Consider the following 26,813-nt stretch of genomic DNA (forward strand, 5'->3'; position numbering starts at 1 on the left):
TCCGAAAAAACTGCGAAGCTGAGAAACTTGCATCTGCGATTTGATTAAGTTTTCTTTTATGGCTTAATTTCAGTAACTGATTTTGAAAAACCCGCACATATGTAGAAAAACATGAATTCAATACAAACGAAAGGGATGACTTCATCCTTCTCACATTCCAAATGAAGAAACTGAGAAGAAAACTTACGAGTTTTCTATATCTGTTTGTTTTCCTGCGTAATTAAATTATTTTATCGTTTGTAAATACAAAAACACCAAACAAACGCGTTCATAAAACTCCAGAATGAAAATAAACACACTAAAAGCGGTGAAGAGAACTTAAATATTCCCTGTATCTACTTGCCATGCTACAGAACTACGGACGCTTCTTCAACTCTATCAGAATTCCCTTTAAATACAGAAACACTAAAGAAACGCATCAAATTAAATACAAGAAGAAAAATAAACAGCACACGAAGAAACTGAGAACATAATCTAGAGGCTTTTCATACATTTTTGCCTAGCCAGATAAGTACCGAGACTTTTAGTATCAGAATTGTTTGTAAATACAGAACCATTGAACATACGCATGAAATAAAATACTTAGAGCAACATAAAGAACATGAGTAGAGAACTTCAAGGATTTTCTATATCTTTGGGTCTTGATACAGAATTAAACTCGCCTTTTTTTCTGAAGAGGAAAGGATAAACAAAAGCTGACCATAAAACCCTAAGAAAAAATAAACACGATACGAATAAAACTCGGATATTTCTTGTTACTCGATTTTAAATGTTAAATACTGAAGCTACCTAACAAATGCTTGTAGAAGAAAAATGAGTATGACAAAAATAAACGCGAGAGGAGACGTGAATTCTTCTTGTGTGTCTCACTTGTTTTAAATAGAGAAACAGGAAAAACCCATGTAATAAAACACTTATAAAAACGAAACAACGGACAAATAAATTTGGCAAAAAAATTGGCAATTTTGCAGTAGAGAAACATTAAACAAACGCTTGCATTAAAAAATTGAAAATAACTAAGCACGATGTAAAGCTGGTCAGACAAGAGTCCGAGGCTTTTCTTTCACTACTTGTCTCGTTATTGAATCAAACACTTCTTTAACAAAAAATTGCTTGCGACCTGATGCCGATGTGAAGAAACTGCGCGATTTCTTCACCGATTTGCTTTGCCACTGAGTTTAAGTAGCTCTTTAAAACAGTCCGAAAAAACGACTTCTTCCTGTCTCTGAGCACGTACCTTTGCTCGCACCAGTCGCCTTGTCTCGCAGCACATTGATTGAATGTACCCGTCCATACTTCTCAAACATCCTCCTCAAATCGGATTCGTCCATCGATCTGGGCACTTGACCCACGAACATTTTTATCGTGTCCGGATCAGGCTGTTCCTGCTCCTCAATTCTGGTCCGTGGGCTTTCTAGGATGTTGTTGTTGTTGCTGCTATTGTTATTGTTGTTCGTTTGCGTGGTATTGTTGTTGTTCATTGTTAGCGAACTGCAACCAAAAAAACAAACTGTAAGTGAAAAGTAAAACATTCAAATTTCCCTGTGCGAAGTGTAAAAAAAGTTAAATTAACAATGGAAAATGTCTTTGTGAGTAAGCAACAAAAACTTCCAAACACCTAATTAGAGCTTTTAAGTAGAACGATGACCACAAAAGAGAATAACTCGCTGCACAATAAAGTCGGTCTAAACAACCTTCTCGAAAAGTCCGTTATCGCACTGCATAAAAAGCGTTGAGAGCGAATGGCGAAAAAAGAGCACAAACTTTAATTAGTTGACGGTTTCAAAGTAGTTTTGAATTTTTTGCCAGATAATTTGCCTTTCGTGCAACGATATTGTAATCAACATAAAACTCTAGAGATGCTTCAGCACAATTCGCCGCTTAGTCTCAAAGGCTTTCATAATTGAATATCAGAAGCAGCCGTTTTTCGTTTAACTGAAAAAATCGTCTAGATTTTACAGAAAAATGTCCGGGTTTGGAAAACCCGTTTACATCTCAAGCGCCTCAGAGATTTATCAACTGTACAAGTGGATGAAGAACAGAAAAGAGCTCAAAGCGATGGCAAGATTATTAGTTAAAATGCACAATCCAATTCGGTTCTCTATATTATGTTATCTGGAGTTCGCCACATGGCATATATAGCTCCATATACTGTCTCTTCGTAGGAAACTGCATTAGAACGAGCGTATTCTGCAAGTCAAATTGGCTCTCCCACGTTCCTTGAACAGCTTTGTCTGGAACTATGTTAGAGAGCGCTTACGAACTAATTAAGACCATGCGTGCTAGTATAGAGTTTCGAAATCTTGCTGCACATAATCACTGAATATGCTTCATAAATTCCCGTAGAAATGAAAATAAAACCATCTTCTAGTGCCCACTATATCCAGGCACATTCTCCAGCATTCCTCCTTAGAGCAGCGATTTAAAATCCAGCAATTTCCCGGCCATTCTAAGGCTACAGGGCAAGACTCTGAGTTTCCAATTATCCCTCACTGTTTGCTTTAATAAGACACAAATAATAGAAGGATTTATCCTATGGAGAATATGCACAATCCATCAAATCTTTCCGCAAACAATCTCGAATGTCAATCGCGCCGACATCAAACATTCATGCGAATCCTGGACAATATTTGCCTTGCCAATGAGACGTCCCACAGCATCAGAGCCGATTCTTGTTTGTCCAATCTTGGACATGTTTGGAAAATTCATTTTCAATGCAAAATTGTTTTGGTGTTAAGTTCATGGAACATTTCCTTTTGCGCTGCTTGACTTTGGCTTGGCCCCATGGAATTATCGTAAACGAAAAGTTCTGCCTTCTAATCAGCCGAAATGTTATTGGAAACTTGCGTAGTTTTTTTCCGCAAAACCAATTTTGCAGAGATTGAAAAAGATTTCGCAAAAAAACCGTCAGGAAAAAATGTTTGGGATTTTATCAGTTTTTCATTTTGCTCAATCTCCATTTGGATAAGATGCAGATTTGCAGGATATACTTTTGAGGATGCATCGAGTATAAAGGAATACTTTTACTTTTTAATCAGAATCTCATAATGAAAATGTATGGAACACAGAAATTGCGAAACGTTCTCCAAGAACTGACTGAGAAACTCTCAAAAAAATGTCGTCTCTAACCTCTTAAAGATACTTTGCAGGTCCATTTGGAAAACGCGCACATTCGACTACAGACATATATTCAATGCAAGAGAAAAGTTGCCATCAATAATAAGCTATTCACATCGAAAATGCGGAAATAAAGTGGATCACAATGTCCAAAAACAGCTTTCCAAGAACCCATTGAGAAACCTTCGAAAAGTCCAAAAATTTCGCCTTTAATGTCCAATTCAAAAACATCTTTCTGCTTTCATTAAGTTTCCTTTTTTTGGCTCAATTTTTTGCAGTAGCTGCATTTGAAAAACCCGCAATTATGCACTGCAAACAACAGTGACAGCTTTTTCATCAGCATCTCACATTGCAAATATTTTCAGCCCGGAAAAAACAACTTTGAAAGAACAGATCGAGAATGTTTCCAAACAAAAACATAAAATTGCGCGTCTGACTCCAGACCAGAAACTGGAAGTGATCTGAGATTTGACCAGTTTTTCTATTTAAATTCATTTCTCCTTCCGAATCTCCATCCTGAATAATCCGCAGGTATGTAAAAAGACCCGTCTATATTTTCATAATGCAATTTTTTCTAGAAACTAAGAGTAAAATAAACGGAGCATGAAGAAACTGAGATGAGAAGACTGAACTTAAAGATTTTCTATACCTGTTTATCGCCCCAGAAAATTAAACGCTTTCATGTCAGGGTCGTTTTTAAATGCAAAAACACTAAATAAAACGCTGGCAGAAAGCAAAAGTAAAACGCTAAGAGGAAAATAAACAGCACACAAAGAAACTGGTAAATGAACTTAACAATTTTCTATATCAATCTGTCGTGCTACATAACAAGAAACATAAAGGCAGGCATTTCGTCGGTATTATCCGAGTAAGAAACCATGATGATCAGGAACGTTTTTTTTTATACAAGAATACTAAACAAACACATGAAATTAAAAGCTTCGACAAAGATAAACAGCACACGAAGAAACTGAGAAGAGAAACCCAAAAGGTTGCTATCCCGATTTGTCTTGCCACAGAATAAAATAAGTTTTCTAAAATAAAAATCGTGTGTAAACCCAAAATCACTAAACAAACGCAAAAAAAATAAAATGCAAAAAATAAATAGCACCCAAATAAACTGAGAATATAAATTAACTGTTTTAATATTCATTTGTCTTGCTACAAAAATAGGAACTATTTTGAACTCAGATTCGTTTGTAAATACAGAAGCACTAAACATACACATGAAATAAACTACTTAGAAGAAAACAAACAAGCACATGAAGAAAATGAAAAGAGAACTTAATGGATCCTCTATATATTTGGGTCTTGATACAAAATTAAACTCGTTTTCTTCCACTCAGAATCGTTGATGAACACAGAAACGAAAAACAAACAAAAGAACAACATACGAGGAAACTTGGCAAATAATTTGAGTACTTCCTACATCTATTGGTCTTGTTACTGAAGAATAAGTAAAACGTTTTCATCTGAGAACCGTTTTTACACTAGAAAAGAACCAAACACGATGTGAAGATTAAAAAATCTCGAGGATTTCTAGTTTCTCGTACTACAAATGTTCTTAGAAACGAGGCCACTTTGTTCCTTAGTTTTCATATTGCTTGCTAGCGAAACTTACCAACAAAATCAAAATCTCGCTTCTAGCCGTCCAGTAAAACTGTTTGAGATTTTATTAAGTTTCCACATTTTGCTTCATTTATCTCTCTGTCTTTTTAAGTGATTTCCTGTTCAGTTCAGGCTCGACAAACCAACATTTCCGCATTTATGCCGATTCAGCCGTGAGGGCTGGATACGGTAAAAAAGCAAAACATGAGCAATCCACGAAGAACGTATTGTAAGGGTTTTTATTAAAACTTGAGCCATATTTCACGGTCCCGACTGGCATAACTCATCTGGGCTGACTTGTAGAGTGCAAAGAGGAAATGGCTCGACGATAAGAATGTGTGAAGATTTTTGCGGCACATGGCAAATCTGCCACATATTTTATGCGACAAATCGCGGTAGTATCGTAAAATTTTCTTCACAATTTTGAATTAACAGGAACCTTAAATGCAAAAATTGAATTAATTGGGTACAATATGTTGAGAAGGAAGTTGCGTTGTAGTAGATTTGGCGATTTATTATTAAAGTAAAATGGGATTGCGCTGCCAACAATTTCGCATCAGGGCCGAAATATTCATACAAGGCACCATTCTGACACCTCCACATATCCATTCCAGCCCCCTTTATGACCCGTTAATAATCCAAAAGGTGGCAACAGTGCTATTGATTCCCCAATCGTCTCCTGCTAACAATGGCAGCAGGAGTTCCTCTAACTGTTCTCATGAGGACACACAAACACTTTATAAGACCGTGCCGCTTCATGCAAATTCCTGCGAACGAACGCGACTCTGCCTCTATCGCCTCTTTTATTCCTTCAATTTCTAGGCGTATTGTCTTTTTGAAGTCGCAAAGCTTGTTTAATCAAACTACTTTTGCCGGGAGTTGTCGGAGTAAGTTGTTGGATGAAGTTTTGCGCTTATTGTCGAACGGGGGTGAAAAAGGATTCAGGTGGAAATGGCGTCTTTTGCCTGCACCAATTGCCCATTCGTTTAACTGAATTTCGAAAGGCTGACGTCTGATTTTGCTGCAGGATTTATCTACCCCTCTGTGTATGTGTGGGTTCAATTCGATGGCAGCTTACACAATTCGAGCAGTTCAGATTGATGCTGGAGCAGAGTTTTCTAATTTTATCCAGCCAATAATCGTTCAGAAACTTTGTCTGCTTTATCTGTAAGTCTTAAATATTGCTTGGGCAATGAGACTTGCTCTCTTGCTCAGTTTCTCTGTTAAGGGTTTATCAGTATCACACTTCAAAGATTCTGAGCCTTAAAGAATTGCAGGTGATTAGGCTCGTAGTATGCTTTAGTGCAAAGGAGCTTTTTTATCCATGAAACAGTTTTCCCGGCAGCAAAAGGCGACGAATTTTCCAACATTGAAAGTTTTCAATTAAAGTTCTTCTGGAAAGAAAAACCTTTGGGCTTGGGCCAATTTACTGGTGTAAGCAAACTGAAATATTCTGATGAAAAAAATCGAAGCAAACCGTACAAAATGGGCTGAGGAAAAATTCATATTTTTACGCGACCGAACAAAAGGCCCAGGTGTTGAATCAACTTTTTACCATTATGGAGGCTCTTTGTTGTGCAGGCAATAGTTAAGGTGCACAAAAGCAAATTGTAGTTTTGTCCAATGACAAAGAAAATTCCCCCATTGTTGCCGGAGTTTAATACAAGTAATTGCGTTTAAGTATATATATGTGTTTATGTTTACTTCTCCTGGGAAATATTATTGGCACTGAAAAAAGAATGCAATATTTCAAAGCCATTACGTATTGCAGGCATACTCAGTACAATCGCTTTATTCTTGTTTGCAAAATTCTAGCTTGGTTTGTTTAGCATTATGAAACTATCGCTGTCTAAAAGCAATTTAAAGGAGTTTCCTCATAAAGCCGGAGGCTTGTATTGACTTCAAATATGAAATATGGGCCTGCGTTACATTAACGTTGTTGTGTTTAGCGACTGGGACAATATTTATGTTGCCAACAGTATTTTCAGTCAAGACTGAGAGAAACTTGAAGGTGGAACTGCTGAGTTTTTCCATCTTTTAGACCGTCGGGAATTAGCGTTTTTCCTGCTGATTCGCAAGCACTACTTTTAATGTGAAATTACTTAAGAATTTTACGCAATAGCCCAAAATAAGCCAAACTCGTTTAAAAAAGTTGTTTCGAGAACTCAATGTTTAAAGAAAAGTGTCATTTTCAAATGTATTTCAAAAGGTTTTTACAGTTTCAACTTCTTTCGTTTGCTCAAGCTACGATTCAACACTGATTTAAGCTCAGTAAAACCAAGAAAATTTGAAAGCTCTTTCAATCGATAGAGCGTTTAATGCCACAGCAAAGCTAGGAGCGTTTTACGTTCCAAACGCCTTCAACTCTTGTCCACGAAAATGCAAAATCCCAGCAAATATTTGACAGAAAAACCACTTGAAACCACCAACATTTTATCAGCAACACATACAGAAAAATCCTAGTTAGTTTCCCTAAAACTAAGCTCACAATCTCTGAGTAGAAAATGCCAGTTTCAAATTCACCCAAACCATTTTCTTCAATCCGCACGCTTATCCGTATTGTAACTCATGTTGGCCCGTACTTAAACCCCCCAAATCGATGCAGTTTTTTGCCACTGGAGATATAAAGCGAGCAGCAGGAAAAATCCCCGAAAATTATGGCGAAAAAAATTGGAATAAAACATGGAAATAAATCCGCAGTGTCGCGAATCGGAGGCGTTTGGGGCTGTTCACTTGACAAAATGCACGATAAATTACCATAATGGGGAGCCATCGAATCATTTCATTTGAGCCAGAAATAAACAGAATAAAAACAATCTGAATGAAGGACTGAAAACCTTCAGGGGTTGTTTTGTGCCGGATAATTGGCGCAACTGGCCTAATGTACTAATAATGACGCCATAAGGCAGACAGAAATTATTGTCCAATTGCATGACTATCCAGACATTAATTGAGGGTTTTCCACTTGGAGCGAAAGCCCAGTTTAAAGAAACCTTTGCGCTGCAAGTCAATAATTTCTTTGGAGATTTACAGGAGAGGTTCAATGGTCTATTGATTTAAAACGGGCCGGATAATGGAGTAAAAGATCGGACGGTGGGTGTATTTGATAGCATTCGGGTCTACACTAGAAAGCTAATATTCCCATTCTTCCACTTTGTGGTCGAAGATCAATCATGAACTAATTCCCGATAACACAGCAGTTAGTCAGTCGGATAATGAATAGCTCCAAAGCAGCTGTCATGATTATTTAAAATTCCCACAGCGAATTAAAATCCTGTAAGTTTGCATTTCACTCCGGCATGGATGAACTTTTCCCGAATGCTGTAAATAAATGAAAGCTTTGCCCGCTCAAATACGATAACCACATAAGCTTCCCCTTACTAATCTCGTTAATGGAAAACAAATTAAGTTCCAGTTCAGCCACTAAGCAAGATTTAGTGGAGAGTTTAACATGTGGTGTTGAATAACAAATTGGGAAAAATCGTCTTCATAGATTTTCAATTGAACTGCATTATTTATCATCAACTCGATTCGCTGTTTCTACATGGAGATTAGTTGCTCGGGCCATTCGAACTTTTTGCTCAGCAAATTACATTGTAAAAGCCAATTTAAACTTTCGTTCTGCTTAAAAAAACAGCAGAATCTAACGTATTAAATTCGGCTGTGTTTCAGCAGTGAAAGTTCAGTAGGCAGTTTATTTTTTTTTTTAGTCCCCAAGGCCCATTCTGTGGGAATGATGGAGAATAATGGCCGGACTTGGGTTGTTTTCGGCTCTAGTAATTTAGATTGTGCGTTAAGGGACCGTTAAAATTAGTTTAGTGAAGTTGCTTCTGACCTTTTTATCGAACCGAAATCGCCCGAACTGCTTGAACAGCTTAAACAGCGGAAAATTGCCCATTTTGCCAATGCGGTTGATGATCATTTGGATCACCATAATCCATTTCCGGATCGACTCGTGCTTGGAATAGAAGATAATATTTAAGCGTTTTAACAGGAAAAATAAGACTGATGGGTGATAAAGTCTTCCTTAGCAAAGAAAGGAGTTTCCGGAAAAGCTACTTTCCCCGGAAAAATTGTAAGCTTAAGCAAGGTCTTTGGCTTTGTTGAAACTTGGGCAATTCTGCAATCTCTAGCCAATTCGAGAATCGGCTCCAAATATGCAGACCTTCTTATATCCATATATCCAAGAAAATGAGAAGGATGACTGACTAAGTCGATGAAATACGCCTCAAAAATTTACGATTTGTCGATGATACGAGCTTGAAACCAATTGGACGCGAAATGCACCTGGAAAAGACGATTGAGAATCTTTTAGAATACACTTGTTTCGGCCATCAAACCACACTTGGTAAAGAGAATTAGATCCCGCAAATTTCTGGAAAAATAGGATTGTTTTGGAGGCCTCTGATAGGCTGGAATGCGTTCTCGAACAACCGAAGTTCTTTCGAAATCGCAGGAGAAACATGCTTGACTTCTGTCTTTTTCTGGTGCTCATCTAAAATGGAATAGGATTTGCTCACCTTGAGATACTCGATAGAACACGAAGAGATTAGGAGAAGAATAGGAGTTATGGATGTATTGATGATGGCGGCGCTACTTGAATGGAGATGGTTTTAGATTGGCATCCTAGTGAAACCAGATGAAATCGACATACAAAAGTTTTCAAGAAAAAACCGGATTCAACCCGATGTAAATAGAAAAACGTAGAAACATTTGGGAGCAGATAAATACAGGCTCAGAAGAATGCGAATAAGAAGAGTAGAACAGTCGAGGGCGCAATATGTAGATCAGAACTGAACGCGGTGCCTGAAGGGATCTATGAGTTTAGGTGACGATTCGAAGCATATGAAAAGTAGAAGAACATCTGATAAATATTAAGTAAATCCAAGAAAAATCAGGCACATTTTCGCTGCTCGAGCTTATCCGCAAATTTTTGCAACTTTCTTGCAAACCAGATAAAAACATTGTAGGTACTCAATACAACAGATTTACGTTGTAACATTTGATTTTAAATTAGAAATGTGGCAATTGCCTAAAAGAACCAAAAAATCTACAGATAAAAGGCAACTTATTAAAAACGAGCGCCATTCCTGTATAGAAATTACTTGGGCTTGAACTTTGTGCATATGCGAAAGGAGAAGGTTACATCTAAAAAATTGCAATTTACGATAATTCAGGAAAAATCACTGGAAAGCGACTGAACTTTTATGGGGAAGACGGGGATAAGTGACCTTAGAGAAAAATATTCCTTGATTTGAACTACAGGGGCAATACAATTCTCGAGAATACGGTTATAAATATTATTAGAAATTCGCAATAAATCTTGTTTCAAAAAAGGATGGCAAGTCGTATAAAGTAAATTAATTATGCCGCTCAATTATTCTTTACTTTGAGGCTCCAGCTGCAGAATTATTCAGTAACATCAGAAATGTGAAACTGATACTGATACAAAAACAGAAGACTTAAGCAAAAATTACCCTGGAGTTTTACATTAAAAACTTAATTTGACAAAGAAAAACTGTTGTCTATCTTTAATAGATAAAAAATATGTACCAGCTTACTTTGGGGATTTTTACAAAAATGTGTTAGCTCATCCTTCGGTATTTATTCAAACTGTAATTGTTTACTACTATTCCTTTTCTTTGCTTCAGCATGGCTAAAAAAACAACTTTTAAGGATTCGCAAAAGTTTTTTGTTGGAATATTTTGTCGAATTATTAAGACTTGATGTATGATGATCATTTGACGTTTTCTTTAACAATTTTCTATACATTTTTGATCGTGAAAGAAATAACTAAATGTTTAGAACAAGCCAATTTTTTAATATCTTTTAGCTTAAATAAAATCGCTAATACAAAACAACAAAATACTTCAATTTGCTGTCCTCAAAAAACAGCTTGTAAGAGATTAGGCCTCTTCATCCACATGAACTGTATAAACTTTAAATAGAAAACGCGTTTCTTCTCCGCTCGCATATCAATGGCAAATCATCCATTCTTTAATAATATTTTTTAAGCACAACCTCGCCCGAACTGTTCCTGCTATATAAAATCAACTATAAAAATACAGATTTGCAATGAAAAGCTTTGACTCGCCTTCAACTTGCAAACTTTTCCAATATATTTGTCGAAAATGCCAAAAATACCGAATTTTCCTAAGCCGAAAGCTCGTTCATTTATCCCGGCAAAAGTAAATGGAAAAGTTGTTGAAAATATCAAAAGTACTTTATTTCCTTGAGGACTCATTGTGTACCCTCGAGGACCTTTCAATACAGTTAGTGAAAAGTTTATACGTCTTTTGGGTTCGAGTGGACCATTTAATTGAGAGGCTTAGAACTTTGCGCTTTTGTGTTACACTTAACTTTGAAGCGAATGTTTTACTTTCGGCCAAAGTTCGTCGTAAAGTTATCTTTGATGGGCACGAAGCCAATACTGCAGCACGCTGAAGTACGAATATTGTTTCGAGGAAAATATTGCCAACTTCAGTTTTAATCTGCAAAGAAAGTTGAATCAGTTGGGATGCGACTTTGGATGTCTTGTATCTTTCCAGGGACTTTGTCCGTTGTCACTTTTCCATTATCAAAACAATATAATTGGAAATCTGTACCAGCCTTCACTTCCATCTTGTTCAATGGATTAAGCCATTACTGCCCAACCGACTATCCAATATCAGCCTGTGGAGTGTTCTAAGTGAGTTTTAAAACTGGTAAAACTCGATATTACGTCCGCCGTTCCGGTTTACACGGCTTTAAAACCGTTTCTCCAAGAGGGATCTTTACAATTTAGCTTCGAGCGAAATAGAACACTTATATCATTGCAAATGGTGCAAAAGGAAGCCAACAACTGTTTTTCAGATTTAAGGAGAAATGGTTGAGGTAAGAACAGTAAGCTCAATTTAGAACCAGGGAAAAGTAACAGGTCATTCCGATGGCTTCTTTTCAAAGTCATTAAACTCTCAGCTATCCAAACTGGGCACATTCGACATTAATCCTGGAAAGTTTTACCTGCATTCAGTGTAATTTGCATTTCATTGAAGCCTAATTAATCCGCGCTGCTCGGTGCACTGCGCCCCTACACTTTTCAGCTAAGTCAGCAGGAAAATGTTGCCGCAAGGCTGAATGCGATTTAAATATCAATTTGAGGATTTATGTTTAAGATGTGTTTTTTTGGGCTTTTCAGCAAGGCCCGCTTTTACCAACGAAAAGTGGTTTCAAGAAAACAGCAGGTTTTGAAGGAGCACAGAAGAAGAACTTTGCATTTTGCCATGTGCAGCAGTCACAAGAGGATTGAGTAATTAGCGCTTGACTATACGCAAATTCAATTAATGTAAGCCAGCGAGCCATGGAATAGTATTGTCAGTAAATTTCCCAGGTGGAAAGAAATGGAAAACTCTCGCCAGGCTCGCCATAAATCTTGATTTGGCAGCTGGTCCCCGGAAAATTTGCTTCTGATTAATTTCCACCATGTAATTGTTGTGCAATTAGCCACAGTTCGCACTGACGCAATCAGGAAAGTATCGATTTCGGATGAAAATGGGAAAACCAACAAATAGGCTAATGGCGAACTGCTGCCTGCAAGGAACAAGAATGGCTAATTGAGATAATAGACAGCGGATTTTTTATTCGTCCAGACAAAACGTTGATCAAACAGGATATTGTTTTCGTAGTTTCACTGTATTTGACGTATTTTTTTAAATAAAAATCTATGAAGCAGATTGACTTCCTTAGGACATTAGTGATGACTACAAGTCCCTGAAATGCAACAAGACAGGTGGTGAAACTTTTGAAGTTTCTGTGAAAACTGCAACTATTTGGTCAAATCAAGGTTCACGCGGTTATGGGCATTTTACTCCTCCATCAAACGAGAGGAAAAATAGCGCTGTAGTTAAACCGGTCTTTGAAATATCGTCAAACAAGGTTGATACAAAAAAAAATGTGGCGTCCTGTTTCAACCGATGGCCGATTATTTTGCACTTAAATGTTCATTATAAATTTTTCGCTTTAGTATGAAAACTGTCAGTTTCGTGACTCAAGTTTCACTCAGAGTATGGATGTTTTACTCTTCTATCGAATGAGAGGAAAAAGAGCGCTGTAGCTGAAATGGTTTTTGTGATATTCTGAAAAAATCAGGGCCATATTTGAGGCAATGAACTAATTCCACCAAAAGCGCATCAAACTAAAAATTATGAGAAAATATTTTGTGAGAAAACTGCTGATGTTTTCCAAACAACATTTAGCATCTCAAAAGTGTTCCGGATGTATGGAAATCAGAACGTTGCCTCAATTTTCTCGTGAGGTACGAGAACATATTTGGCATCCTGTTCTTTTGTACCTAATGTGTAGAATTCAGATTTCGTTTTAAGCGTAAAAACTGCAAATATTTGGTAATGGAAGTTACATTTGGCATATCCGTGGGCATTTAACTTCTCTATTCAGTGATAGCAAACAGAGCAATGTACCTCAAATAGTTCTTGAGACATCTTCAAAAACCAGCGCCATGTTTGAGACCATGAACCGATTTTGTCAAAACCGCTTACAACTAAACGTTATGTTGAAGGTGTTTATACGAAAACTGCCCTCAGAGTTGCCGCAAAAGTGTATTATTGAGTTTCCTTATCGACTAGTGTAGCAATCAGCACCTGATCTCAATTTGTTGTTGAGATACTAGCAAAAATGTGTCGCCCTGTTTCAATATTGTGAGTGAGTACCTAAATGTGTAGTATTCAAATTTCGCTTCATTGTGTGAAAACTATCTCTACTTGGTGAATGAAGTTTCACTTGATATATGAGAGTTTTTCTGCTCTATCCACAGGTACCAGAAATTGCACTGTACTTCAGATTGTTTTTGAGATATTATTGAAAAAGCAGCATGATTTTTCAAGGGATGGACCGATTTTGCAAAACAGTGTACAACTAATAATTATGTTAAAATAAGGCTTTTTACATGAAAACTTCCAATATTTTCAGTCTGTTCTTGTTCACTATTTAATTCTCTGTCCAATGGAGTAGAAATTAGGTCGTAAGCTAATTTTTTCCGGAAATTTGAGGACAACGGCGGCGCCACATTTGAGTGATGGCCCAGTTCTGCCCAGTTTTGTCTTTGTGAAAATAAATTAAACTTAAATTTCCCGTTTTACACACATATTTTGTAGCCTAATAGATTATCCAATTTGTTAGTCAGTAAACCGCGAGAACTTCTGTAGCGTAAAGCGGGCTTAAGAACTCTGCCTGTTAATTACAACTTTCTTCAAAATACCCCCAATAACACAGATATATTTTTTCACAATACACAGACTCAATTAATATTGGGTTCAGTCATGTATGTGATGAACAAATGCTATACAGAAAGATTACATTAACTTAATAAAATTAATTTATTGGTTTTGTACTATCACGGAGATTTCCAGCAAATCCCATTCAGAACTAGTTGAAAATGCTTCGACTAGACCTCAATTAACAAAAATAAGAATGAAGTAAACGCTAAGCAAAAGTAAGTGGCAAGAACTTGAGACAGTTTTTGAACATTTAGAGGATTTATTGTTTTTGTTATCGGAAAATGTAGAAACTTCTACGCTTGGGGCTTCAAGTTTTGTTATGTCGAACCATCGATTTGACCCTAAACGCTTCAGTCTGGTTTAGTTGTAACTAAAAATGTTGTGTTGTGTGGCCTTCCATTAGCTCCAGAAGTTTTCCGAAACTTCGAGAATACAGATTTAAAGCCCTTAAAGATAACAGCCAAATAAATGTGTATAAATTCGAACAATTAAATGAAATAAAAACTCAAATGCTGGGATGAACTTATCCATTGCCAATTCAGTCAGGATCACTTCCATAAAGCTGCCGCTCTTTTTCGCTAAACCAAAACGATTGCCATCTATAAAACTGTAAATTGGTTACCGCAATGGACCAATTTCTAACACATCCGAGTTACAATTCTCCATCAAACTGTTTATATTGAGGGCAATAAGCGTTACTGCTGATGTTATGGACGTGTTAATATTAATGACCCATTCCACGTTGCCATTTTATATAAATTAGCAATTCATTTGTGATAAATGTGAAACGTTTTTGATACCCGAATGAATAAACTGGCAGCGATGGGGGGATAAAATTTAAAAATTTGCTGTCTAGGCTGAAAATTAGCTCATAAATAATTTCTGTTGAATTGGACGACAGAGTTTTGCATTTATTTGCTCGCCAGGCAGCCGGACATGAATCGTAAATTTTTTACAGTGACATCGAAAATATTACTAATTTTTTCGACCTTTTGCATTTCGGCCAATCGGAATTAGCGTTGTAGTTGGCGGAATTTTCGAGCGTTTTAACTTGATCACCAAAAATCCAGAACGTGAATGGAGGAGTTCACAAGAAATCAACTTAGTGCCTGCTTTGAAAAATATGTGAAACATTTGTCTGGTCGAAAGAGGGAACGAAGTGGCAAAAAGGCAGAAAATCTCATTCTGGCATGCTTTTAAACAATTTTAAAAAGCCTGGCAACATGTTTAATACATGCAAACTTCAATGAAAGCACGCCTCGACTACTTCAACAGAGCTGAAAAGTCAATTACAGATCATCATACAGTGTAAAGCCCAATAATCAGAAATTCTATAAAGGATCTCAAAATAAGTGAGTGCTTTTTTGCCATTTTTTTAAACTTACTTAGAGAGGATTTTGCTCCTCAATTCGAATAGAATCTGATTGGTGTCAATGATGGCCTCAGTGGCGGAGCAGGAAATCGTGCTTAGATCGTCAGTCATCATTTTCCTTCGGAAAATCGGGGCAACAAAAACCGGACACACGAAAAGAAACTACCAAATGCGTTCGCACCACACGAAGACTCGAACGAAAAGAAAGCTTTTTTGGTATCTCCAAACTGCCCAAGCAAGGTCAAAATTGCCATCGGTTAAAAGTTAATGCGAAAAAAAGACAGTTTTACGCTTTTTCGGCCCATAGATAAATGTGGAATTTACTCACTCCCGATCATGCCAAGCTCTACAGTGTTGTGGAAGTACTTAGAAATTACCTGAAAAAAAGAAAAACTATCGTCAGCTAATTAGGTTTTAATTAGGAAAGGAATACATTCGTGGTCGCACCCGGTAGCACCCAAACTAGGCCGCGAGCGTTCGGTTGTATTCGTGCCAGTGCAAGGAAGCGAGAGCCACATAAATGTAGTCATGGAAACCAGCATTAAATGCTTTTACAAGGGCCGATCATCAAAAAGTGAAAAATCCGTCCAAAGCAAACTGAGCACAGTGATTAATTATGCAGTATTCGGTTGATTAATGTTGCCCAAACTACGAAATTAAAAGGCAAGTGGCCGGAAAAAAAGTAATTAAATGGCGTGATAATTTGATAAATACCAGCGGCCACAACTGGGGCCTAATAAAGTGGATTGGTACACGCACATTACCCATCTACGTATCCATGCCATTCCCGAACATATTCCAGGAATTTCCAAACAATTCCCATACCTCAGCCACATACCTCAGTTTGACGACGAAAGCAGCTGGAAATGAATTTAAAGACAACCTGAAACCGGCGGAAGATTCGAAACGTCACCTTTGAGGGTCGATTAACCCCAAAGCCACCCTGCCCATAAAAAAAGTTGGGTTTGCTTTTTTACATACGGGAGACACATAAAGTTGATTACCACCGCACAGAAAGGTTTTACTGTAATTGCCCCCAGCCCAGATACAACGCTATAAAGGGCGTCACAATAAAAAAAGACTCTGGTGACAAATGCGGCTGGATAAATAAAATTATTTAGCAGCTGCTAGCTGGATTACCGGACAATTTGCCTGGAATGACTGGTCGTAAAACACCTATTACTGTTTTGCCCAAATATGAAACTCATTTGGCTTGAAGGCCCATTGTTGAACACTCCCCGTATACACGTGTGTGTTCAATCAGGAGGATTCCCACGAAATATAGTTCGATCCCCCCCCAAAAAAAAACAACAAACTAAAATTGAGTGAATGTGTGATGAAAACTTTTCGCTCCCTTTTTGGGTTCTTCTCAAACTTTATTTATATTTATGAGTTTCTCAACAAGCCATAAAAAGCGATCGCAGATAATAAAACTCGCATCAGAGCAGTGGCTGGTTTTTCGTAAACAAGCAATTTCGGCAGCATCAACAATTTCTTTGCGGAAAAGGGCCGAGCTCCAAAAACCTCAAACAAAAGTGGAATTTAGATGTGGAAATTGGCCGCACAGTCCTGCTGGTGCCAACTAGCAGGAAATGAGGACTTGTAAAAGTTCGGAAAGTCAAGAGATCCTCTCCAACAGACGACGGGAAAGGACAAAGTGCTGACGGCCGAGTATCAAGGTGTTTCCTGCTGTTCCATTCAAGCACACAATAACTACTCGAATGTGAAGAGTTTCATGTTCAGCTCGATTTTTTCGCCACTTTTCAATGCGTTTAGAAAAACGATCAATTGCAGAGGTGTACGAGAGCTTTTATTGCTTGGGCTTCAGGAATCAGCGTGAGCTGTTTGACCTTGTAATAGGAAAAAACGCAATTTTCTGATGTCTCTGTCTCTAGCTGATAAAACCAAAGGATTTCTTTGAGACTCTAATTGAAGCTTTACTTTAGGTTGTTTTTCAAATCGTTGATTCCACAAATCCTCAATTATTGAAGCAAAATTAGCAGGACCGCAAGATTTTTAGAATGTTCTAAAAAAAATTCTAAACTGCGTTTTTAGAGCGTTCAGCTCTCAAAACAGGACCACTTGCGTCGACTAGAAAAACTAGTTTTCTACTTGGCAAGATGCAATTGAATGTACAAATGAGTGAAACGGAAAAAAAATCTGCCTCTTGCTAATTTTACTCAAAAATATAACAATTTGTGGAATCAAAAAAAGCTAAAGATCATCAGAAAATTCCTTTTTTCTATTAAGAGACCAAATAGCTGATGCTCTTTCAAGCTCAACCAATAAATACCTCTGCTGTTGATCGTTTTCCACACAAAACCACACAAGCACGTGGAAAAGTGTGAAAAACTCGAGTGGAAAATTGACCGAATTGCGGAATTAAACATTTCCTAAACAATCGGAAATAAAGCTTCAATTCAAAAAAACCTATGGGGTTTACCAGCTATTTTACTAGCTTAAGCTGTGCGGAACTTACCCAAATCAGCACCTCTCTTCATTTGGCTGAAATTTGTACAGATTGAAGAAATTGATGCGAAAATAAATGAAGAAGCAATATATCTACATTTTGGGCGATTTGATTTTTCAGTTTATCTGAAACACGCACCTTAGGCAAATTCAAAATTATTATATCTTCAAAGTGAGCACTTTCTCTTATCTTCTTTGAGTGTCTCTCATATCGTAAGTTAATTTATCTACTGCCCCTCACTGGAACCGTTCCTTAGGTTTCTTAGCCATTGCATTTTCGTTTTATGATTTTTTTTTGTTAGCGGCTTCTATCGATTTTCTCTCCTAATGTGTTCTAGTTTACATATTAATGTTATCGCAACGATAAACGTTGCATTCATTCGCTCTTTTTTGGAAAACATCTTTATTCTCTGGATTAGTTCTAGATCAGACCAGTTGGGACTTTTACCAAACAACCAAAACAATTTGAAAGGCTCGAATTTTGGCTCTGGTTTTCTCTAAATCTGAGCTGAGTCTTTCTTCGACGAAGTTTGGATTAAACCCACTAAAACAATCGAAAACTCTAACATTTAACCACCGCTGAAACATCAGCGGCCTTTTCAGGATTTATACGCTAAAGCATCTTCGCTCCAACTTCTCTGGCTCTCGTTCAGAAGTTGAAAACTTTCCATTCAACACAACGTTGCATTGACCAAACTCATTTACAGTTAAAGACCGCGATTTGGATCCAAACCGTGGATGCATTCAACTGCAGCTAACCTTATATCGAAAATTAGCCCGGATAAGTAGCAAATCGTTGGTAAACGTATCCAGTTATGCGACGACACCCTGTTAGCATTCAAAGGCAGGCAACAAACCGATTTTGAAAAATATTTCGCACACGTACCCCGTTTCGTCGATCATAACCCTTAAAGCTAATGATCTCTGCAATCGGATCGTTGGCAAACTAGAGCCAGAAGGGTCCCCCATCCACAATGAAATATAAAAATTTCATGGCAAAATAAAATTTAATGAATGGTTGCCGTTGCACGGGCAGGAATACAAAGGACCCGGCAAAGAACCCTCAAAAAAGATCGGAAAATATAACGAGGCAAATTAAGAACTATTAAAGATGCAGCTTTGTCGAGAGCAGGAGACATTTGAAGGCCTACCGTCCTGGATAAAATAGCCCTTATTTTGGATATCAATAACGATGTTGTGTTTGAAAATGGAAAAATGGGGGAATTTATTGGAGCATACCAGCCAGATATAGAGTTAAGCTCGATAAAAGCCACAGTTTCAAACGAACGATTTTTGGGTCCAGCACTGAAAAACAATATGAAAAGAATAACAAAGAAACGGTGTTATTTCCCGAAGCAGAAATCGTTTCGACCAGTTAGCGAGTTCGTGCATTCTGATAAGAACTGTACATTGCCATATTCCAGGCACGTATATCCTTAGCACGCCTTTGCAGTGCGATCTGGAAAAATATTTAAAGATCGCTTAATTGATCGTTTATTGCAAAAGATCACGCCTGGTATAATTGAAAATATTGCAGCAGCTGAACACCTATCGGACAACCCAGCTAGCAAATAGTTGAAGCTTTTTTCCAAGCATTCCGTCTATGGAATGCGAAATATACAAGCGCTGATAAACATGGATATTTTGTAGACTGTATGTCTTCGCGAGTGTATACTGGTAAATTAAACGTATAAATTTATAATAAAGTTAGAGGTTTTCGAAGTTTTAAATTTAAATTTGCAAAAGCAAGGAATTACAGCCTGACCTATTCTTAGCACGAGTGGGTTGCTTCTTCAGAGGTGTTGTTTCGCGATTTTTGATCCACCATATCTTCCTGATTATGGACCCCAACTGTTTTTTTATGCAGATTGTAGAGCTTCTTAAGACAAAAGCAATTCATAGAGCCCAAAAACAGGAATGTAAAAATTCGATTTTTGATTGAAAATTTTATAAGGGGTGATTTTTTCGAAAAATATAAATTATCCGAAAACGCCTGGGATTTTGCATCACGTCTATCCCAGATAAGTGGAGAATGCAACGAGACCTTTGAAAAACACACTAGAAGCTTCAGATCTGAAATAATCAACATTTTTCGTTCATTTTAAGCAATTTTTGGGCGGTTGCAATTTTTGACCGACGATATCTTCCAGATTACGAACCCCAACAGTTTTTTATACACATTGTGGAGGTTTTTAAGATGAAAGCAATCCATAGAGCCCAAAAAAACACAAATGTGAAAATTAGATTTTTGATTGAAGAATTTATAAGGGGTGAGGATCGATTTGTTTCAAAATATAAATTCACCGAAAACGCCTGGGATTTTGCATCATGTCCATCCCAAATAAGTGGAGAAAACAACGAAACCTTTGAAAAAGACACTAGAAGCTTCAGATCCGAAATAATCAACATTTTTCGTTCATTTTGAGCAATTTTTGATCGACGATATCTTCCGAATTATGGACCCCACCAGTTTTTTTGTTATGAAAATTCTACATCATTCTGATCTAAGAGAAGTAGAAAATGCAACAAGATCGTTGAAAAACGCACTAGAAGCTTCAGATCCGAAATAATCAACATTTTTCGTTCATTTCAAGCTATTTTTGGGCGGTTGCAATTTTTGATATCTTCCGGATTACGAACCCCAACAGTTTTTTTATACACATTGTGGAGATTCTTAAGACAAAAGCAATTCATAGAGCCCAAAAAACACGAATGTGAAAATTCCAGTTTTGATTAAAAATTTCATAAGGGGTGAGGTCGATTTTTTCGAAAAATATAAATTCTCCGAAAGCGCCAGGGATTTTGCATCACGCCTATCCCAGATAAGTGGAGAATTCAATGAGACCTTTGAAAAAGATACTAGATGCTTCAGATCAGAAATAATCAACATTTTTCGTTCATTTTGAGCAATTTTTGAGCGACTATATTTTCCGAATTATGGACCCCAACAGTTTTTTTGTTGTGAAAATTCTACGTCATTCTGATCTAGAGAGAGAAGTAGAAATGAGTAGAATGCAACAAGATCGTTGAAAAACACACTAGAAGCTTCAGATCCGAAATAATCTACATTTTTGGATGATTTTAAGCAGTTTTGGAGCGATTTCGATTTCTTCCTTATTATACACCGAAGCGCTTCTTTAAACACATTGGGAAGCTTTTAAGTTAAAAGAAATCCATTCAGCTCAAAAAAGACGCTAGTAAAATTTTGATTTCCGACTGAAAATTTCAGTGATTATAGACAAATTTATGAGAAATGAAGGAAGACACAGTAAGACGTGGCTGACAGAGAACATATATAGATACTGATGATGGGAGCCATAAATCACAAGAATAATACTCAGATGAAAAGAAATGAGAAAAAATAATGAATGAGAACAAGCAAGACACTTCAAGAAACTACATAGAAAATTTGTTTTTTTGAAGAAGAAAGCAAATCCTCCTTCAATCGAAACTGAACCATCAATGATACTACCAGAAAATAACCTTGGAAAGAACAAGCCTCAGAACCGGACGACATGCAATTAGAGTTTTTGCAGCATAGGGATAAAAATCGACAATTATGTGAAGAGGAAAATAGGCAACAAAACTGCTCCCTGAAAAAATAGGTCTGTGGAAGACAAACTATTGCTTTCATATTCGATCTTAGGTAAATAGAGGAAAAAGGCAAATGAGCAGAAGAGAATATACATTCAAGGCACCAGAAGTGATAAAGAAACGGCATGAAATACAAAGTATATAACACAGGTTTATTAAATTTAATGTATATGAAAAAGTAAAACAAATTACCGGCAAGAAAAAACACAGTGGAAAAACTTGTCAATGACGAAGAAGGAGAAGAAGGGAACGAAAATTCGATTAGTTTACCAACAGAAACTGCACCTTCAACGATATTAAATGAGATAAATTGAGAAATAAGATAAAACAAACACGATGGAATTGAAAACATGAATCCAATCATGCTCTGAAATATCTGTGCGTATCAACCTGACTAGTTCAAAGTTGTATATAAATTGAAAAATCCCACTTAGAAAAAACTCGCTACAGAAGTAATGGCTGATTTATTTATGTGTTTCGTGTGTGAAGGAGAAAATAATTTCGCATCCCAAACTTGTCTCGCGGCATGTCTGTTTCACTCAAAAGAAGCGACATTATCCGGGCACTTTCGGTAAAAGCCAACCGTGCTATAAAATTCTAAATACATCCAATTATGAGTGTCATCCCGCGGGGACAAAAGTCCTCTAAATAATTCCCCACGTTTCTCGTTTTCACCGATATCGTCGCCGATCAGACCCTTTTCAAAACTCGACAAATACACTTTGCTGAGGTCTCCATAAAAGATACCTTGCTACCTTCGAAGAAACTTTTTACTTTGCCAACATGTGTCATTTTCTCGAGGATCGCAGTTATCGCAATAAATATTTCATGGATGCTTACAAAAATGATAAATACGTCAATTTCCTGCGGGATGGAGCTCTAGCACGCCAGCGAAACAAAGTTTCGAGGATTATCTTTTAAAAGTTACCGGTAGCTTTGACGGAACCTATCAAATTTTCTGGCAGTAATTTGCCCCAAGTAGAACTTTATATGAAGTCGACGGTGCTACATTGAACGGTTTTCCTTTTGCTTTGGCGTGCTTCGAAAATAAATTATTGCCATGTCCATACGAGTTTTTGATCGATCATCCAATCAGTCTCCAACTTTTCCCAGACTCAAACACTTCATAAGCCGGATTATTTGCTGCAGCTGCAGCCGCACTATTTGCAATCAGTTATTCAGTTTGCCATCAACAAGTTCCAGCAACAGTTTCACTTGATCAATGGCGTAAAACTGAAAACCAGAGGCGAAACATAAAGCGCAAAGTTGAAACACATTTCTTGTATAATATTTTCCTATTGAATATGCACACAAAGGAGGTTGTAGCCCTTTCAAAGTGAAAAGCCCGATCTTATGCAAATAAAAGCAGTTTTCTTTTTCGACGCTTTCGAGTAAGTGGCGCAGAGAAAAGGATCAGCGAAAGTATAATGCACATTAGCCTCAAAAAGTATTTATTCATGGAAAGATTAGTCGATGAAAAGCGAACGGGGACCGTATCATATCTCCGCAATGAAATCATGTCTTGTTTCCCTTTTATAATTTCCCCGGCCAAAATATCGCTTTGGGTTGTTTCGAATCGTCCAAACATCAGACCAACAATAGATTTTGCGTCTGGGAAAACTTCACCGTTTTGGTTTATCAAAACATGCACTAGATTGTACGCAACTTGAACAATAAACACAAATATCGGTTTTCTATTTCGAAATAATTGCGTTTCATCACAAGAAACCTGAATAAAACCAGACAGCTAACAGTGAAACGACACAATCTGCGACCAGACGAACGAAAAAGTGGCTTAAAACAATGCACACGTGGCCTTTAAACCACCCTTAAATGAAACCCTGTCCCCTTTCTGCCACTAAAACATCCCATCTCTTCCTTATTTTCTGGCAGCACACAATAACTTCCAACTAGTTTAAGTTGCTTTGCCTTTGCCCTGTCGCAATACATTCTTATTCCACTTTTTAACTTTATTTTGTCAAAGTTACGTTGTTAAACTTTTGTAACCGCATTATAATACTCGCTGTATTTCGCGTCGGGGGTTATTCGATTTAAACTTTTAGATCACTGTCTCGTCAACTTTGTATCGGAAATCTCTCAGTGTTTTCTTGCGGAAATCAATGGAGAATAATCACTTTTTAATGTTGATTGAATATAATTTTTCAGGCTGGAAAAGCTCGTAGCTGGCCAAACTTATAAAATCTGCCCAACGATGACAATAAAGTGATTTTGCAAATTGTGCACCGCTTTTTTAAATATGCTTATGAAAACAAGATGGAATAAGAGCCACTTACTCTTGGCTGCGAAAATGGAAGATTTACTCTTCTACTACATTTTAGTCGCGTTTTTTTGCTTCTCAAATACTTAAAACACTGGCTAATTTCTATTGGTTCATTGCGCCCCAATCTACTGAACGTTTGCAAGCTATTCGCAAATATTTCTGAAGCATTTTGCTATTTGCTAAATCATCAAAAACTTTTTGACAAAAAAAATTATATTGAAAGCGGCTAAACAATAAAATAAGCAACAGTGTTTTCTTGCGGAAATCAGTTGGAAATAATCACTTTCTAATGTTAGTTAAATACAATTTTTAACTAAGGCTGGACAATCGGTAAACATTCGTAGCTGGCCAGTCATAAAAAACTGCTCAACGATAAAAATTCGGATTCTAGTATTTGTGAAAAAAAAAAGCAATTTTTTAAAATCAAATAAGAAGCACTTACTTTTGCCATGGAAAATGGAACACTTATTACATTTTTCATTGGTTACTACATTTTAGTCACGTTTTTATTTTGCTTTTTTTACTGGTTCATTGTTCCCCAATCTGCTAATCTTATGAAACATTCGCAACCTAATCGCAAACGTTTTGGAGCATTCGCATAGATTTTAGAAACAGTTCCACGGCATTTGAGCAATCTAAATAATCGAAAATGATTTTAAACGAATGAGATTTCTTGCCCCAATCAATTGAAAAAAATTACTGTTAAATGCTGACTGAATATAATTTTTAAGCCAACTCATACTGGAAAAACTTTAAACACAAATATAAATGCCTGCTTAATGTTAATGATGAAAATTGTAATTGAAGTGATTTTGCAAAATAAGAATCAATCTTTCCAAATATTCTTACGAAGCCAACATAGAATTAGAGCCGCCACTTTCTTTTAACTAGGAAAATAAAGTATTTACCCATTTTTTCAATTTTCTATTAGAGTTTAGTCACGTTTTTCTGCTTCTTAAATAATTAAAAGAACGAAAACACACTTCTACTCATTCTACTACTATCATTCACAAACACTTCCGACGCTTTTTCAACGCTTCAATCCTTCTAAGTCATAGAAAATTGTTTCAGCAATAAAATCCCAATCAAAAGCTCAAAGTTGTCTTGCGGAAATCCATTGAGAATAGTCACTGTTGAACTTTAACTAAAAAACTAAAGAAAAAGAAAAAGGGTCGAAGATGGCCAAACCATGATAGAGGATTTTGGTGAGGAAAACTACCTGTTTAAATTTACTTGAAAAAACAGCTGCACTTTCGAAAAAATGCGTAAGGTTTTTAACCAAATTACGACGGTGACTAATAGGACTTTTCACATGTTTCAATCAATTTCAGTTAAATAAATAATGCAAAAACGACGTAGAAATCGCTGAGAGAACATACTTGAAATTAGTTTTAAAAAAGTGCCATAAACAGCGTAAAATCGCCTTAATTGTTCTGGCACAAACGAGGCGAGTAAACTAAGAGCCCTTATCGGCCCTTCCAGTCATAGGTAAAAGGTTTTCCCCGTACTGTTGCTGAATTGTTGAAAGTAAAACCATGTCCTGAGGTGCTGAATAGTGAAATTTGCATTTTAATTTGTGCCATTTCCACTGAAACGGTTATAAATTTAATGTTTACCATTAGTCTTTGGGAAACGTCGAGAGAGCGAGATTGGCCCCGGAATTGGCCCTTTGATGTTTGGCTGAGGAAACCGATTTTTTTAGTCGGAAAACTTCCATCATTCTTAATCGGTTTCTTCTAATTCGAAATTGCGAAAATAAATCGCAATGTTCCAACGCATTTGGAAAATCTGTCTGAAAAGTTTCGAATTCGACGAACAAATTTAACGAAAAAGGCCTGAATAGAGCTTAATTTTAATAAAGTTGGGTGGTTTTTCGGTGTATCTTAATAGATTAGCTGGCGTGTAAACTGAAGCTGAGTGAAATTTCGAGCATAGAATTGCGCGAATATTTAGTTTTGACAACTTTCCTGATTTTGCCTTTACTAGGTCAGTCTACAACTCTGCAATAAATATAAATTATAAACCTTCCCCTGCGGCTTCCATTGAATTGCCGAAAGCTCGAAACTGCTGAAAGTCAAAAGTATTAATCACGTCGTTTCCAATAAATCCCAATTCCATTCATTTCCTCTTCATCACTTTACCGATGCCGCATTCTCCATTCAATATTCGATGGCAGGATAATGTGAAAATATATTAAATTTTAATAACTGAATTTTCTCGGCGAGGTTCAAGATAATGGATTCGACATGGAAATATCTTTTGGCATCCGATGTGTCTTTCAGATTTTTGCCATTGCGACTACGTGTATATGTGGGGGAGAACTTGGGCATTTTAAACGTCCCGGAGTCCCGAAATTCCCGAGAAAATGCGAATCCCGGATTAATCGATAACATGCCACGCGGTTATGGACGCAGCAAATTCGGATACCTGCCTGGATCCAATGAAGGCATTTTCACTTCGATTCAGTCCCAAGAAATAAGGCTATTATTTGCTTCCCGGAGATTTTACCTACTGTTTCGTACAAAAAGTGGCTACATTTTGCATTAGCGGTAGCGATTGATCTGTATTGTTTACTGATAGTTTTTGATAGTAAAACTCGAAAGGTTGCCTCCCACTATTCACAAATCTACCCGAAAAGAGACAAAAAGAATGCTTTTCTAGAAAGCCTCTGATTGCAGTAAAATTTTATTTCTTCGTCACAATTTACAAAAAATGCAAAAACCGTTTCTTTAGTGGCTCAGAAAAAGCTCGTAACTAAGCCAGAGGCCCAAAGCAGTCCTTATCTCTCTGAAAGAAAAAGAGGCAACACAACTGCTCTAAACCTTCCTCTAAATTACAAATAGATTAATTAAATTAATAAAAAAAACTCTGATGCCGAAAACCACCAGACAAAACCCGGCCAATCTAAAGGAAAACTCAATTCAAATCGTACTGTTTTCCAAAAGACACCGCATGGATTTAGGCTTGCGTTTGCTGCATTGCAAATCGCCGCTTTAGACTAACTAATTTCCGAGTTAATTCCGGCAAACAAACTTAATTTGTGCAAACAAGTGGCTCTGTTTCACGGATTAAATTGCGGAAAGCTTGAAGAAATTTCCCG

At 37.0% G+C, this 26,813-nt stretch overlaps 1 protein-coding gene across 8 annotated transcripts in view; it reads right to left on the reverse strand.

The window, feature by feature from the left end:
- The window catches only part of LOC109546617 (CUGBP Elav-like family member 1-A), a 208,588-nt gene that overhangs the window by 82,259 nt on the left and 99,516 nt on the right, over positions 1-26,813 (reverse strand). For 7 of the 8 annotated variants that reach the window (XM_019917629.2, XM_019917626.2, XM_019917630.2 and 4 more), the window contains one exon: positions 1,238-1,491. In XM_019917629.2, coding sequence (XP_019773188.1) covers positions 1,238-1,491 — 254 coding nt within the window. Of the gene's footprint in view, positions 1-1,237; positions 1,492-15,382; positions 15,590-26,813 lie in introns of those variants that run through there. The other variant, XM_019917628.2, reaches the window with a different exon arrangement.

This window comes from Dendroctonus ponderosae, unplaced genomic scaffold (genome assembly GCF_020466585.1).
Source record: "Dendroctonus ponderosae isolate FM_Combo_2020 unplaced genomic scaffold, Dpon_F_20191213v2 Dpon_F_20191213_5, whole genome shotgun sequence".
Taxonomy (NCBI): Eukaryota; Metazoa; Arthropoda; class Insecta; order Coleoptera; family Curculionidae; genus Dendroctonus; species Dendroctonus ponderosae.